Source organism: Bombus huntii, chromosome 8 (genome assembly GCF_024542735.1).
Source record: "Bombus huntii isolate Logan2020A chromosome 8, iyBomHunt1.1, whole genome shotgun sequence".
Lineage (NCBI taxonomy): Eukaryota > Metazoa > Arthropoda > Insecta > Hymenoptera > Apidae > Bombus > Bombus huntii.
Window position 1 is genome coordinate 882,198 of NC_066245.1, and position 13,739 is coordinate 895,936.

General features: G+C 29.9%; 1 protein-coding gene across 6 annotated transcripts in view; it reads right to left on the bottom strand.

The window, feature by feature from the left end:
• Positions 1 to 13,739, bottom strand: part of LOC126868591 (serine/threonine-protein kinase minibrain) — a 35,886-nt gene that overhangs the window by 15,044 nt on the left and 7,103 nt on the right. For all 6 annotated transcript variants that reach the window (XM_050624228.1, XM_050624224.1, XM_050624227.1 and 3 more), the window contains one exon: positions 9,946 to 11,059. In XM_050624228.1, coding sequence (XP_050480185.1) covers positions 9,946 to 10,105 — 160 coding nt within the window. In that variant the 5' untranslated portion in view covers positions 10,106 to 11,059. The remainder of the gene's footprint in view (positions 1 to 9,945; positions 11,060 to 13,739) is intronic.

Sequence of the window (13,739 nt, forward strand, 5' to 3'; positions counted from 1 at the left end):
ATAGCTACTATACAAAAAAAGTACTGATTCAATACGATTAATTTTCAATTGGATCGTAAATAATCTATATTAGTTTGGATTCAGTTACTTTATTTAAAAGTACTTTATTTTAATCTATATGCTATGTTTTGCATGATAAAAATCATAAATAACATTTATTACATAAGACACAGAATACAAATTAAAATCAAATGTCTCAACGATGCCAGATGAAAGTTAAGAAATGAAAGTATATGTATTCCGTTAAAAACTATAATGAAAACGCTCTTCTTTTTATTACAGTGATTTAATAATTAAAAAATTTGAATTATTAGGTTATGAATTATATAAAAAATCTGAGTATACTAAGCAGATAAAAATTAAATTTAAGAAAGCAAACAAAAATGACTACTATTCTTTGAACAATAGTGATTTTAGTGATATTAATGATTTAGATACATTTAAAGGTATTTAGGGAATTAAATAATACAAAGAATAGCACAAATAGTATGCACGTTACGATATTTATCAAACACTAATTCGAAGATTTAATTTCTCTTTGTTTTATATCCATAGAAACGAAGTTTTTATAATATTTAGAAAAGAAGAAATAAGAGTGTGCACATGAAATTGTAAATGAGATGCAAAATGTTATGATCTCCATAAACCGAGCGAATATTTTAAAAGTTAATTTATTTTGCGAACTTTAAATGTTTCCGACGTAAATGATAATATTTAAATAATATTAATGTAGCATAATTGATACATTAAGAATACAATTATTAAATTGTATTGCACAATATTATATATATGATATATGTATATACATGGGACAACACAGTAGTTATAAATTCTGCTGTACTGTTATCGTAAAAAACAAATAAGTTTCCTGTATTAAAATATATTGCGGAAACGGTACCGCTGCACAGATAATTGCATCGTTAGCGCACCGTTTCACTATAAGCATTCTTCAATGAGAGACATGTTTGTGTAAGACTATAAGGCTTTTTATAAATGGATGAATTTCTTATTACGTAAAATGCAGGTAAATGATCTTGTTGGAGATTAATTTCCTTAAAAATGAGAGCGGAATATCTACATTTAAAATTGTGCTTTCATTAAAAGATATTTCATATATCGTAATTAATATTCTTATTCTTATAATTAACTCTTTCTATAGAACACTAAAACTTTTTGTGATCAAGTAAGTATTTTGATTTCCCTTTAACTCTTTCCTTTATGATTTTTTGTACACATATACATCAGTGATCACTGCGTGATCACTATTATCACATATATGTGTGCATCAATATACACTGTTTTCCCTGTTAACAGTATAGTTGTATTGAAAGTTGTCTGAAGCAAAAAATTGAAATATTATAAGCAATTTACATTCGATAATCAAGTCTTGCTATTTTGAATTAAAATCAAAGTTTAAATCGATCTTTAATATAGAAGTGTAACCTTCTGTCTTTGCCCAATCTGATTGATAATTGATATCACGAGATAATTGATGTCACTCGATATTATAAAGCAAAAAAAGTGAAATCGTTTTTTGTGTGTTATCCACTTTTCAACTATAATAAAATAATGAATAAACAAATGTAATGAGGTTCACAATTTAAGATAACAGCTAAAAATGGAAAAAATCTATTTTGTATATTTGAAGTTTGAAAGATGAGATAGTTTTGCAATTGTTAAAATAGAAGTTATAAAATCTAGATTTTAATCTCTACACACCATATACATTCTTAAAATATGCAACCTGTTTTGCTGTCTGGATATATGTATGTCTACGCGTGTTTTGTCTCATACACACACTTCTACAAAACTATACAGATCATAGAAAAGTACATTTACCGACTAAATACAAACTGCGAAAGTAAAATACTTCCACCACCACTGAATGTCATTTTACTTTTCTCTCTTCTAGAACACTGCGTTTGTATTTTGACAACGTATCGGCATCAAGATTGTCACGCCTAAAATAAGCATAAAATGACGAAAAGAAAGAGATACGTGAAGGTGGGCGAAATGTTTTCCAGAATGCAGAAATATATATAAGCGAAAAAGAACAGTACAGGTAAAAGGAAGAAAAGAAACAGAGATATATCGAACCTGTTAGGAAGAAAATAAAAAATCAATTTTTGCACAGCTCCTCCGAGAGATTACAATAAAAACAATGAGTATACCTGTGAAAACATAAAGGTTAGCAAAAGATAAACAAAAAACGATAAAAGGAACAGATTGAAATGAAATAAAAATGAGAAACGAAAAGAGGAGAAAGAAAAAAGTAGTTTTGGATAATCGTTTGGCAAGGAACGACGGAAAAGAATAACGCGGAGAGCGAGGCGACGCAGGATCTCTGTCCTGTAGGATGACAGCGCACGGAAAGAGCTCGACCGGAGGAAGGAGATGGGAGAGTAGAGAAAACAGAAGAGAGGATAAGGGCAGCCAGCATAGCAACAGAAAGACAGCTTCAAAACGAACAGTTGAGCGCTTCTGGTGCTGTTGCCGATGGTGTTGCTCGCTCTTGCTGTTACCGTTACTGACTACGGAGCTCTGCCTGTACGATCTGCATGGAAAGAGAAAAGGAATGGGAGAGGGAAACGAGAAAGTTGGGGCGCGCGCGCGCGTCCACGAGCGCACGCTGCCGCGTGTATATGTGAATGAGATAGGGGGTGAGCACGATAGCAAAAGAGGAGAGTCGCGTATTGATCGTGTCGCACGGGGGTGGAGTAACCGCCGACCGACTGGCTGGTCTGTCTTCTATACCGGCGCGTGTTGCGTCCAAAGAATGAGACGGAAAATGTAAAAAGAGAGAGAGTAGCCCTTCGAGAACAGGGCCTCCGTCTGTATATCAACACCATAGGCTATAATAGAAAGTATCGAGGACGACCGAGAGAAAGACAGTGCGTCGCCTTGAAATCAGGTGACCGCGACTTCTATCAGTTATTCATTTTACTTCTCCTTTTGATGCTGGTTTTTTACCTTGTATTTCCATACGAACAAATGAGAGAGTATATTACGCATCGATTGCTATCAAATCCCCCTACCCCCTTCTTTCACGAATCAACAATGGATACACGAGCGGAACCAGTTAATTGGATAATCAAATTCGATATTTCTTGACTTAACTGGAAGAAAAACAATGTGAAATGATACGTTGGTATCGTTCATCCAAACTTATTTACATCTGCTACCTGTCGCTCGCAGGCTTCACGTACTTCTGTGCTTTACGTATTTAGGTTGCATATAATCATATCCTTATAGTTCTGTTTAAGTTATATAGTGTATATATTTGCGACACATTCGAGAACTTTAATATTAAAGGTTTTATTTGAATATGTATGATATTTCAAATTTCCTAATACATTGCAATATTTCGAATTTATGTATCTATGTTTCATCATTTAATTTTCGATGCAAAAACAGATATATGATACTGTTAAATTTAATTATCACACATACACATTATTAACTCAATATATATCATCCATATAATCATTTATTTTAAAAAACACATAACGCATTAAGATTTAACGAGAATTACGCTTTATCTAGTATGTGTTTTAAACATAACTAATAAATATATAAATTTAATATATATTTCTAACCTTATCTCCTTCCTTCACTTTATTATGTTCTCTTATTCATGTCTACGTATATAATATTCATCATAAATCTCTGAATTATATAATATTTTTACACAGAAATTTTCCTATGTTACAGAATGGTACTATATGTAATATGTAATATCATTGTGATTACTGGAAACGAAAAGTCATAATGGTAACGTAACACAAAATTAAAGCTCAAATAATATTAAATGAAGGCAGAAACGGATAACAATAAGTTTTGCATGCAACATATTTGATGATATAGTTAAAGTATCTGTCAATGAGTACGTGATTAAGACTCATGCATATAAGCTTTTATTAATTACATTAGAGAATAATAATAAAAACTTAAAAAGAAACATTGAACATGATAATGATAATTTTCTCTTTTATTTAATGAATTTATATGTACCTTATATAAATTCAATCAATTTTTATAGTATTGTCAAAAATATATAAGATCTATATTCAAGGTAAAACCCAATTACTTTATTAAATGCATTTGTTATTACTAATTTCTTCTTGATTACTCTTAAATTACATTCCCATATTAAATATATTGTTTTTTTAATAAAAATTCTGACAAATTCTGTCCCTTTCAACCGCGATTAGATAAATAAAATGATTGTTAGACGAAGATTATCATGTCAAATGTTTAATGATTATCAATATAACTTATGTTGCAGATACTCAAGATTTATGTTCTATCATATTAATTGTTTGAAAGCGAAAGTAATTCTTAAAAAATAAGTCAATCTTTTTTCAGACATCATCAGATATCAATATAGGTATCGTACATTGATTATTAGTCTAAAGATTAATTACAACAATGGATTCTCATTAGATCATACAATAAACTAATTCCTATAGATCACATTTAATCATTATTAATTTACATAAATCTTATACTTTGCTCTTTAACAAAATGAGTTTACGCAATTGTACTTTTATATAATAATAAACACCGATTCTTTACCTTTATGTAACTTGATTATGTATATCGAATTTCAATCAAACCTGACTGATACTACAAACAAAACGTAATTGTCATATGAACAATACACTTTCCAGTTATATGTAGAGTATTTTCTTGACAAATTTCGAAAACTTTTTAGAGTCTGCTTATTCAGCTCACAGCAGCAGTATCTATTGCGTATTGAGAAAGGGCTAGAGCAGCACCTCTCTCTTTTGCTATACTAATTATTAACATGTTTCTTATCATCAAAAAATTATAAGAGATGTGTTATATGTTACCGATTCATATTCTCAGTTACACAGCTTGTTTGTTACAGAATTTGCAATGGTAGATCAAACAACTCCTAGAATATTTGCAAAATCTATTCACCTAAACTACAAATTAAAATTAAATACGATAATAATATCCGCACAATATCGTATAACAAATATCACTACTATTAATTTATAGATTTTTAATTCATATTACATTATAAATCCTCAAAATACGACTTTCTATAACATATATGTACTATCTACATATCTTTTAATCCTTATATTAAAATATCTTACATAATGCGGAAAATATTGCACGAATATAACCATATTTTGATTAGATTCTAGAATATAATTCTATATTCTAGAATAATAACAAAATACAAAATAATATCGTCATTCTTTAATTACGAAGATCACGGAAGAAAGAGAATACATATCGTGATACTTTACGCGTAGAATGTTCTTCAATATTGTTTGTTATCTCCGTAGATATTCTAGTTCTTCGGAAAATTTCCTATACCTCCAAATTTCCATTTGAAAAATAATACGATTGTTTTTCATCCGACAGGTTCAACTCTTGCCAGTGTCGATTCTTTAACCAGAAGATATAAAATGAAGTTAAAAGTAGAAGAAAGCGAAAACACAAAGACATGATGCTAGGGGGATAGAGTGCCAAGTCGAAAATATATATCAGTCAGTAGCCAGCCGGACAGTCTAGTCAAAGTCTTTGAATTTTTCGAGAGTCGCCGAGTTCAAAAATGGATCTCACTATACTATTGCCAACGTTTCCTCGCCACTTATAAATTTGACTTTCTCTTTTCTCATTCACAATGTATATATCTGTTGTGAACAGGGTGAAGTTGCCACTTCTAATGCGAATTTTTATAAAAACTAAACGGCACTCGTTTGTCCACGATTTGTTCACATTTGTTCAACTAAAATTCTCGTTGGTCCACTCTTCAAAAAAAAAATTATCAGTTTTTTTAAATTTCCATTGGATGATAAATCTTTTTTGAGAGATGGATATTCTAGGTAGTCAAACGTGAACAAATCGTGGACAAACGAATGCCATTTGGTTTTTATGAAACTTCGCATTTGGGGGTGCCAACTTCACACTGCTTTTTTTAATATGGCGATAACTTTTTTTTGAAGCGTGAACAAACTAAAATTTTGGCTGAACAAATGTGAACAAGTCGTGGGCAAACGAATGCCGTTTTTGTAAAAATTTGCAAACTTCAGTCAGCTTCTGTTTTAAATATTGTCCATCTTGTCACTTTGTTATACAGATTTTCGTTAAAACAATTTTCCATTACAGGCGAAAGAATAAATCACTAATTTAAAAAGTTTGAAATACACGTGCTGATTGAAGCTTTAATATCGTCTTATATGCAAAGTAAACTCTGTAAAAATTATCATTCGGTATATCGATTTAGAATATAAGAAAACAAGAAACAAAATTTTGGAGTAAAATTTCAATTTATTTAATTAAGGTGAATTTCTATCTACGCATATCACGCCAATACAATTTAAGATCAAACACATCGTATTATTCTTTATGATTTCTCTAATTAAATTGTACAAAATTGCAACATATTTTCAATTCAAAATTCTCAGATCACAATAAATATCGAAAATTTTCTTAATCAATTTTATCAAACATATTTATTTCGAAAGACTTCTATGTATTATTAAAACCACTTATTAACTAAAATTTTACAAAGATTTTGATTTATATGTAAATCATAATTATGAATATAAAATTAATATAAAGTTCTATAATATTGTTACAACTGTTACTATAGTACTATAATTGTTACTACTTAAAATAAATTATATTTTCATAAATTGCAAAAATATTATACAGTTACAGGATAAAACAATAGACCATCTGAATTACTTTTGATAGTAGAAAAATATGCATCAGATCTTTGTTCTTGCTTGGTTTCGAGGTAGGCATAATTTGATATTAGTGGATTTTTTCATACTTGGATATTAAGGTCAATGTCACTTTTTTATATGGGATGATATGTTTTTCACATACTTTGTGATATAGCATTTTAGGTAGAAGAACCTGTGTGTTTAAGTAGAATGATCTATAGTTGAAGATCATTAAAGATTCTTTAAGATCAAATAGGAATGGAAAATAAATTGCTTTAAGATACCAATCGAATACTTTCGTGTCTTCATGTGTATCCATGAATGTTATTATCAATATATTAGCTTGAAATATGCTAGCGACTAAAGAGCGGGGTTTTGTAGTACACAATTTTCCAAAATGCGTTATACAAAAACGCGGAAAGTAAATATGGTTTATATTTATGATGAATGTCGTAAAGTTATGAGACAGACAGTGCGTTTGTGTACTGAAAGATTTCTCGATCGTGTCAGACCCTTACGTTTTGTCTTTTCGAGCGTTATAGAAATTTTTCATGAAAGCGAAAGCGTGGGTAACAGAAGACGCAACAAACGACTTATGATAGAAGCGCTATAAACATTTTAGCAGCTGTAACACGAAATCCACATGTTAGTATAAGATAACTAGAAGGCGAAAATGGAAACAGTTGACGAAGTAATATTTTGTAAGATACTTCGTTTCAATTTTCACCTTTTCCACATTTCACTTCGCTAACAGTTAAGTAAAAATGAATTTCAAACTCATTTATAATTATGCGAACAGGGCTTATGAAAATTGCAAAACGATGATACACGTCTGACTAAAATTTCGTTTATGGATGAAACCACATTTACACGAGGAAATTAATTAATTTACACGACATGGGCTATTGGTCAATAGATAATCCTCGGTGGCTAAAAGAAGTGGACAGGCAAAGATCTTGGTCTGCATATGTCTGCTGAGAACTTGTTAGTAATTAAATAATTGGTCCATATTCTATCGATGGAACGTTAAATAGTCTTAATACGAGTGAACCTTAACAATCTTTTCGTCGGAATTATTACAAGGACATACTTATTACAAGAACAGAATCATTTCACTCAACATACGACAATCCAGCAAGATAGATACCTTGCTCATTCTGCACGAAATGTTACGGAATTTTTGAACGAACAAATGGCTCGCACGGTCCCTTTTTGACTTAACAGCTTTAGATTTTCATTTGTGAGACTAATTAAGCGAGTACAGCAAGAATATAGTAACATACCAATAATCAAAGACTGCATATAAAAGAGCACATAAGATGAGCTTGCTCTGCGATTGATTCAAATGAAATTCGTCATGTGTTATCCGCATTGCAACGTTTTAGAGCATGTATCAATGATCAATATCATCACTTTGAACACTTGTACATACTAACAATGTAAATCGCCGAAGTGTTTGATCAGTGTCTTGAAGTAATTTATTTCCAATCCGACCTGGCCTTGAACGATCTCGAATCTTAAAACACTTCATCTTAAAACACTCTATCAAGAGATAAGTTGAAAAATTTACCATTTCATTTAAAAAAGTGAAGCTGACCTTGATATTCATTATACTTCCATCTATGAAAAAGCTATTAACATCAGGTCATGCTCCCTGAAAACCAAGAAAGTTTGGTCTGATGCATTTTTTTCTACTAGACAGTTATTCAAATCGTCCGTTTTAGATATCCCTACATAAAATCAAATATGAATTTCATGTTGAATACAATATTAAATATTTGGTCAAAACAATTTTCAAACCGAAACTTGGACTGTGAATAATAATCTACCCCTTAAACGGTGATAGTGAAAGGGTTCATTCGTTTACTCAATTGGAAGAACTAACGCTTCTACAGATGTACATTATTTTTATATACAGCAGATCTTTGAATAGAGACTGTGAAAGTGACAGTGAAAGTTTGGAATGCTAATAACGCCAATAACCTATTGTCGATAAGAATCCTTATTTCGTGTACTATTGTATATATCATTATTACTGTGTATTTATTGCAGAGACTATACTATACACGTAATGTATAACACATCTCTTATGGTTTTTTTTGGTAGCAACGGAAATATGAATAATTGCTACAACGAATAAAAAGGACTTATTCTGTGTTTTCTTAGATAAACAGAGCTATGACGTTATGTTATGACGAGCTGAATAAATTAATTCGAAATAAACAGACGTCCAATTCAAAATTTTTAAACACAAAAATCCACGTTGTACAAAAGTCAATTGCGCGTAGATTTTAAATATTTCCTACCGTGTAAGCCTATAATCTAACCCTAATGTTCTTGTCTAAAGTATAGATATTTCTCAAATATACATAAATCGTATGTTATTGCCATTATAAATGATAATTAAGTATTAGTTAAAATTTTCTTATAGAAATTATTTCAATATAATATTCGACTTTGTCATTGTATTTAAATGCGAACAGTGAAACGTACTCGAAAAAATAAAACGATACACGTCATTTACGATACAGTAATCAAGTACACTAGAATGTAAATATATGAATGTATGAATGTTCATGAAAATTTCATCACATGTTAATTATACTAACTAGAACGTATTTTGTAGTTAGCATCCATCATGAATTTAAATAAAAGGAGAGACAGGAGTGCAACTTTAAAAATTTAAATCATCGATTAACATTTCTAATAGAATTGTAATATTTTAAGTATTTCTTATTATTATTTATTTCATTTAAAGTTGCATCGACTACCAAGGATAAGTATTTGTTATCATTTTAAAATCTAATAAATTAAAATCTTAGTGAATCTTGTAATAGAATGGCACTGCTGCGAAGCAACACGTGTTTCTACATACAAGAACTACTGACTTCTCAAGTCATGTCCTGTCATAAGATATCAATATTTTACATTTTCATATAACACATAAACTATCATTGTTATTCAATGTATCGTAATATAGATATAGTATATCAAAAGTAAAAAACATTAATTGTAATAAAATTTTATAATAGTAAATAGACATTCGAAATATCCGTACTTTCTGACAAATGTAAAACAGAGGTAACACAAAAATTCAGTTTACATAAATTGTATTCGAACTATAGATAAATAAATCAGTGTCCATTAAATTTATATTCCTGAAAGAGATTCACAAATCTAAAGGATGAAAGAATGAAAAAAAGAAGAATATCATAATTTTGGTGTGTATACTTACATTGTTGCTTATGTCTCGATTCCATAAGGATCATTTGTTCGTGTTTGTGCCATGCAGCATCAGTAGTGTCTGTTCCCGCCATACCCCTCGCACCTGCGGAGGGTGGTTGGACACCCCCACGGCCCCCACCGCCTCCGCCCCCGCCGCTTCCATACTCCATACCAGCGGCACCCTTACCCTTCCCTCCCTCCCACCCTTTCACTTCTGCCCCCGGCAGTCTTCAGACGCTCACAACATGGGGCACGCCAGCCCTCTCAATACCGCTTCAGAGCGTGCACTCTTTCCCCCTTTCCCTTCTTCACCACACACTTCTCTTTTTCTCTTCTTTCTTTCTTTTCAGCCCTTCTTTTCCAGGTGTTCTTTTTCACGGTCTCTTTCTTTTTTCTTATATTACTTCCGTTTATACGCTCACTCTCTCTCTCTCTCTCTTTCTCTCTCTCTCTCTCTCTCTCTCTTGCTTCCCGTGAAAATTTTTTCAGTCTTTTCAAATCTAAACTAGTCACTCTTCGCGAATAATATTCTTCTAGAAGTGGAAGAAACACGATTGATTTTGAATGAAGGCTATAGAAAAAAGGCTCGATAATAATTGTGACACTGTATTTCTTTCTCCTTCATTCACCTCTTTCTTATCCTCTGTTACCAGTGTTTTATCACCTTCGTATATCCTTCTAAGAGAGAGAGAGAGAGAGAGAGAGAAAGTCCTCCGAACCTTCTTTCGTTGAAGGACTTTTAAACGTCTTCTCACTCGTTTCTCCTCGTTTCGACGTCGATGTAGCTCCTTTTCCCTCATACGAAAAATAACTCTTATTTACAAACACACTGAGTTTTTTTCTTTTTCACTCTCTCTCTCTCCCTTTTTATTACGCAATCCACGAATGTGTACACTCGCTTTCCGATACTCTCCCCTCGTGTAATCCTTTTCGTTCCTAAGCCCCTTTCTGTCCTTTTAACTAATTTTATCAATTTTCAACAACGATACGTTCAGTTCTTTATTTTCTTCTTTTTTACTGCTATCAGTTCACTTGTCGTCTTACGCTGTAAATTCCACTTTTCGACGAAACGAATTCTCATTCAATTTCACTATCAACTTCCATGATCTTTGTGATGTTGATGTCTGAAATCAAACAGTAAACCATTAAAGCGCTATTTAATACTTGTGTCAACTAATTTATTTTTCTATTACAAGAATCATAAGTTCTTGCAAATCAAGAATTAAATTCATCTTGATATAAAGAAACTCTGGAAAAATTTTAAATTGTATAATTTTATTAATTATGGATCCACAAACCACGTGTATCACCTGTTTTGCAAATACATTCATATATATTCATATATTATTGATTGGTAATTTTATGAAATAATTTAATTTCTTAAAAATTTCTACACTCAAAAAGATCTCAAAATATCGTATCAAGTACTTCTAATTACAGTGATATATTTGTCACCCAGCGTATAAAAGCTAGGTTAGGAACTGATGCGCGTGCTTATAATCTAAGATGTATTTGTTACCAAATTTGTTACACGTTCATGCAACTTTAACCCTTACAGGAGGAACACAGAATTAATAGCGACAATAGTAATGATGAATTTTTTAACGAATACAATTAAATATCAAATGGATATTTGAGTAACGCAAAATTACTATTGAAAGAATTCATTTCTAAATGCTTTATTATTTAAAATGCAAGTATTAGATATATATGTATATGTATGTACAGTCGATCACAAAGATTCAGACACTGTACAATTTTCAATAAATGTACAAGGACCAATAAAAATGTAGTATATTATGTTACATTACACTATATAAATAACAATAGAATAACAATAGAAAAAGTTTTTAAGTTATTATTTATTGTTGTGTAGATATTAGAAGAAATACTGAAAAAGAGAAAATTTTCATGTTACAAAAAATTTCGGGAACAAGATATATATACTATTCATTGCAGTAAGACTAACGATCTAGTACATCTATAAATATTAATTAACAATTAAAAAATTCAACAATGTCGTGAATTTTGTACTTGGATTGAGATAATCACTAATGTATTTTAATATACTATAGAACCCTACCTTTTTATCGCACTCACACGTTACAAGTTATAAGAAAAAAAAAGGGAAAAGCATAATTCCTTTTCTATCGAAAATAAAGCATTCTTGTCCGTTGATATGTCTTTTAAACGCCTTTAATTAAATATCGAAATACATATTTATATAAATTTTTAGCAAAATTCGAGAAGCATACTTCAACCAATAATTGTATATATAACTTCCTTCTTAAACATAAGATATAAAATACATTTTATAATGTCAATCCTATTACTTCCAAAATATATCTCGTAAGTAAGCTACCCAATAAGTGTCGACGGTAAACGTGTCGCCTATTATTAGGCACGTCGTTTCCGCATACGCGCACGTAGGATGTGTTATATATAGGTTTATTTAATGAAAAGAAAAGTAAAATAGTCTAAATAATTTTGATACTAATCGAACTTAACAGGTTTTAATCGTGAACGTATTTCCTACAGCATATTTTTTTGTTTTACAAATGTAACAATGTATTATAGATAAAATTAAAATCATGAAATCTCGCGAGTATATCATTGAACAATCGGAATTTCAACGCTAAAATTTATATTACAGAATAATAATTAATAATTACTTTAAGAACAAAGTATGTATTTCTAGGTACTCAACAAGATGTATATATATAGATTTTCTCAATTTTATCATGGTTATGGCATTATGGATATTATTAAATACTAAGTTAGTTACAAGAACCAGTAACAATTTATTTAATTAATTGCTAATATTTTTATTTAAAAATATGTAATTCAAGTATTACAACATGCAAGTATTACATCGACATTTTACAATTTGAAAGAATTTGTTGATTTAGTACTAATAATAGTGTTTAATGTGGCATAAGATTTTAAAGTACACCAATTGTCGATACCATATGATAAAAATTAATCTAAAAGATGTAAAATTAAAATGATATAATCAAACAATAAATAACATTTTTCAGGCACAATAAAGAATCCTACTAAATAAACAATTAACAATAATCTAAATATACATGCATTCTAAGAAGGAAACCAAATAATACCAAGATCATCTAAATTATACCTTTTTATTTTACTGATATTTATAAATTTCTATATATTCATCAAAATGGAATAGCGAAGGAACAGAAAACCAAAGCTACAATTAAGAAATAAACAAAACAGAATAATAATTAAACAAGTAATACTACTTCATCTAACTTTATTATTTTATATCACCCTTGTATTTCTTAAGATTATAAAAGAGATTATAAAAGTATAAAAATTTTTTGAAAAATATTTCGATTTTATGGTGCTTTATTTACTAAACTTCTAATTTATTTTATTAAGCATATCCTGTAATGTGTACTTCAGATTAATTATAATTATACATACATACATACATTAAATCAATAATATTGCATAAACAAGAAATGATATTTATATACATAATCTAGTTACATTTTATCAATTAATTTAGCCTATATTCATTCTTTAATGTTTATCGTAACAAACTATGCATAACACTATATAACTATGTATACCCTTTGAATTTAAACATTAATCTTCACATATTATAAATATTCAATATCATAAAACAAAATGTAACACATTTTAAAAATGGAATTAAAATGTAAACAAATATTTAATTGTTTATAATTATTACTTTTCCTTAATTTTAGTCATAGTAACAAAAGAGACAAAATTATATACTATAAAAGATGCATATTTCCACAGTATATCTTCCAT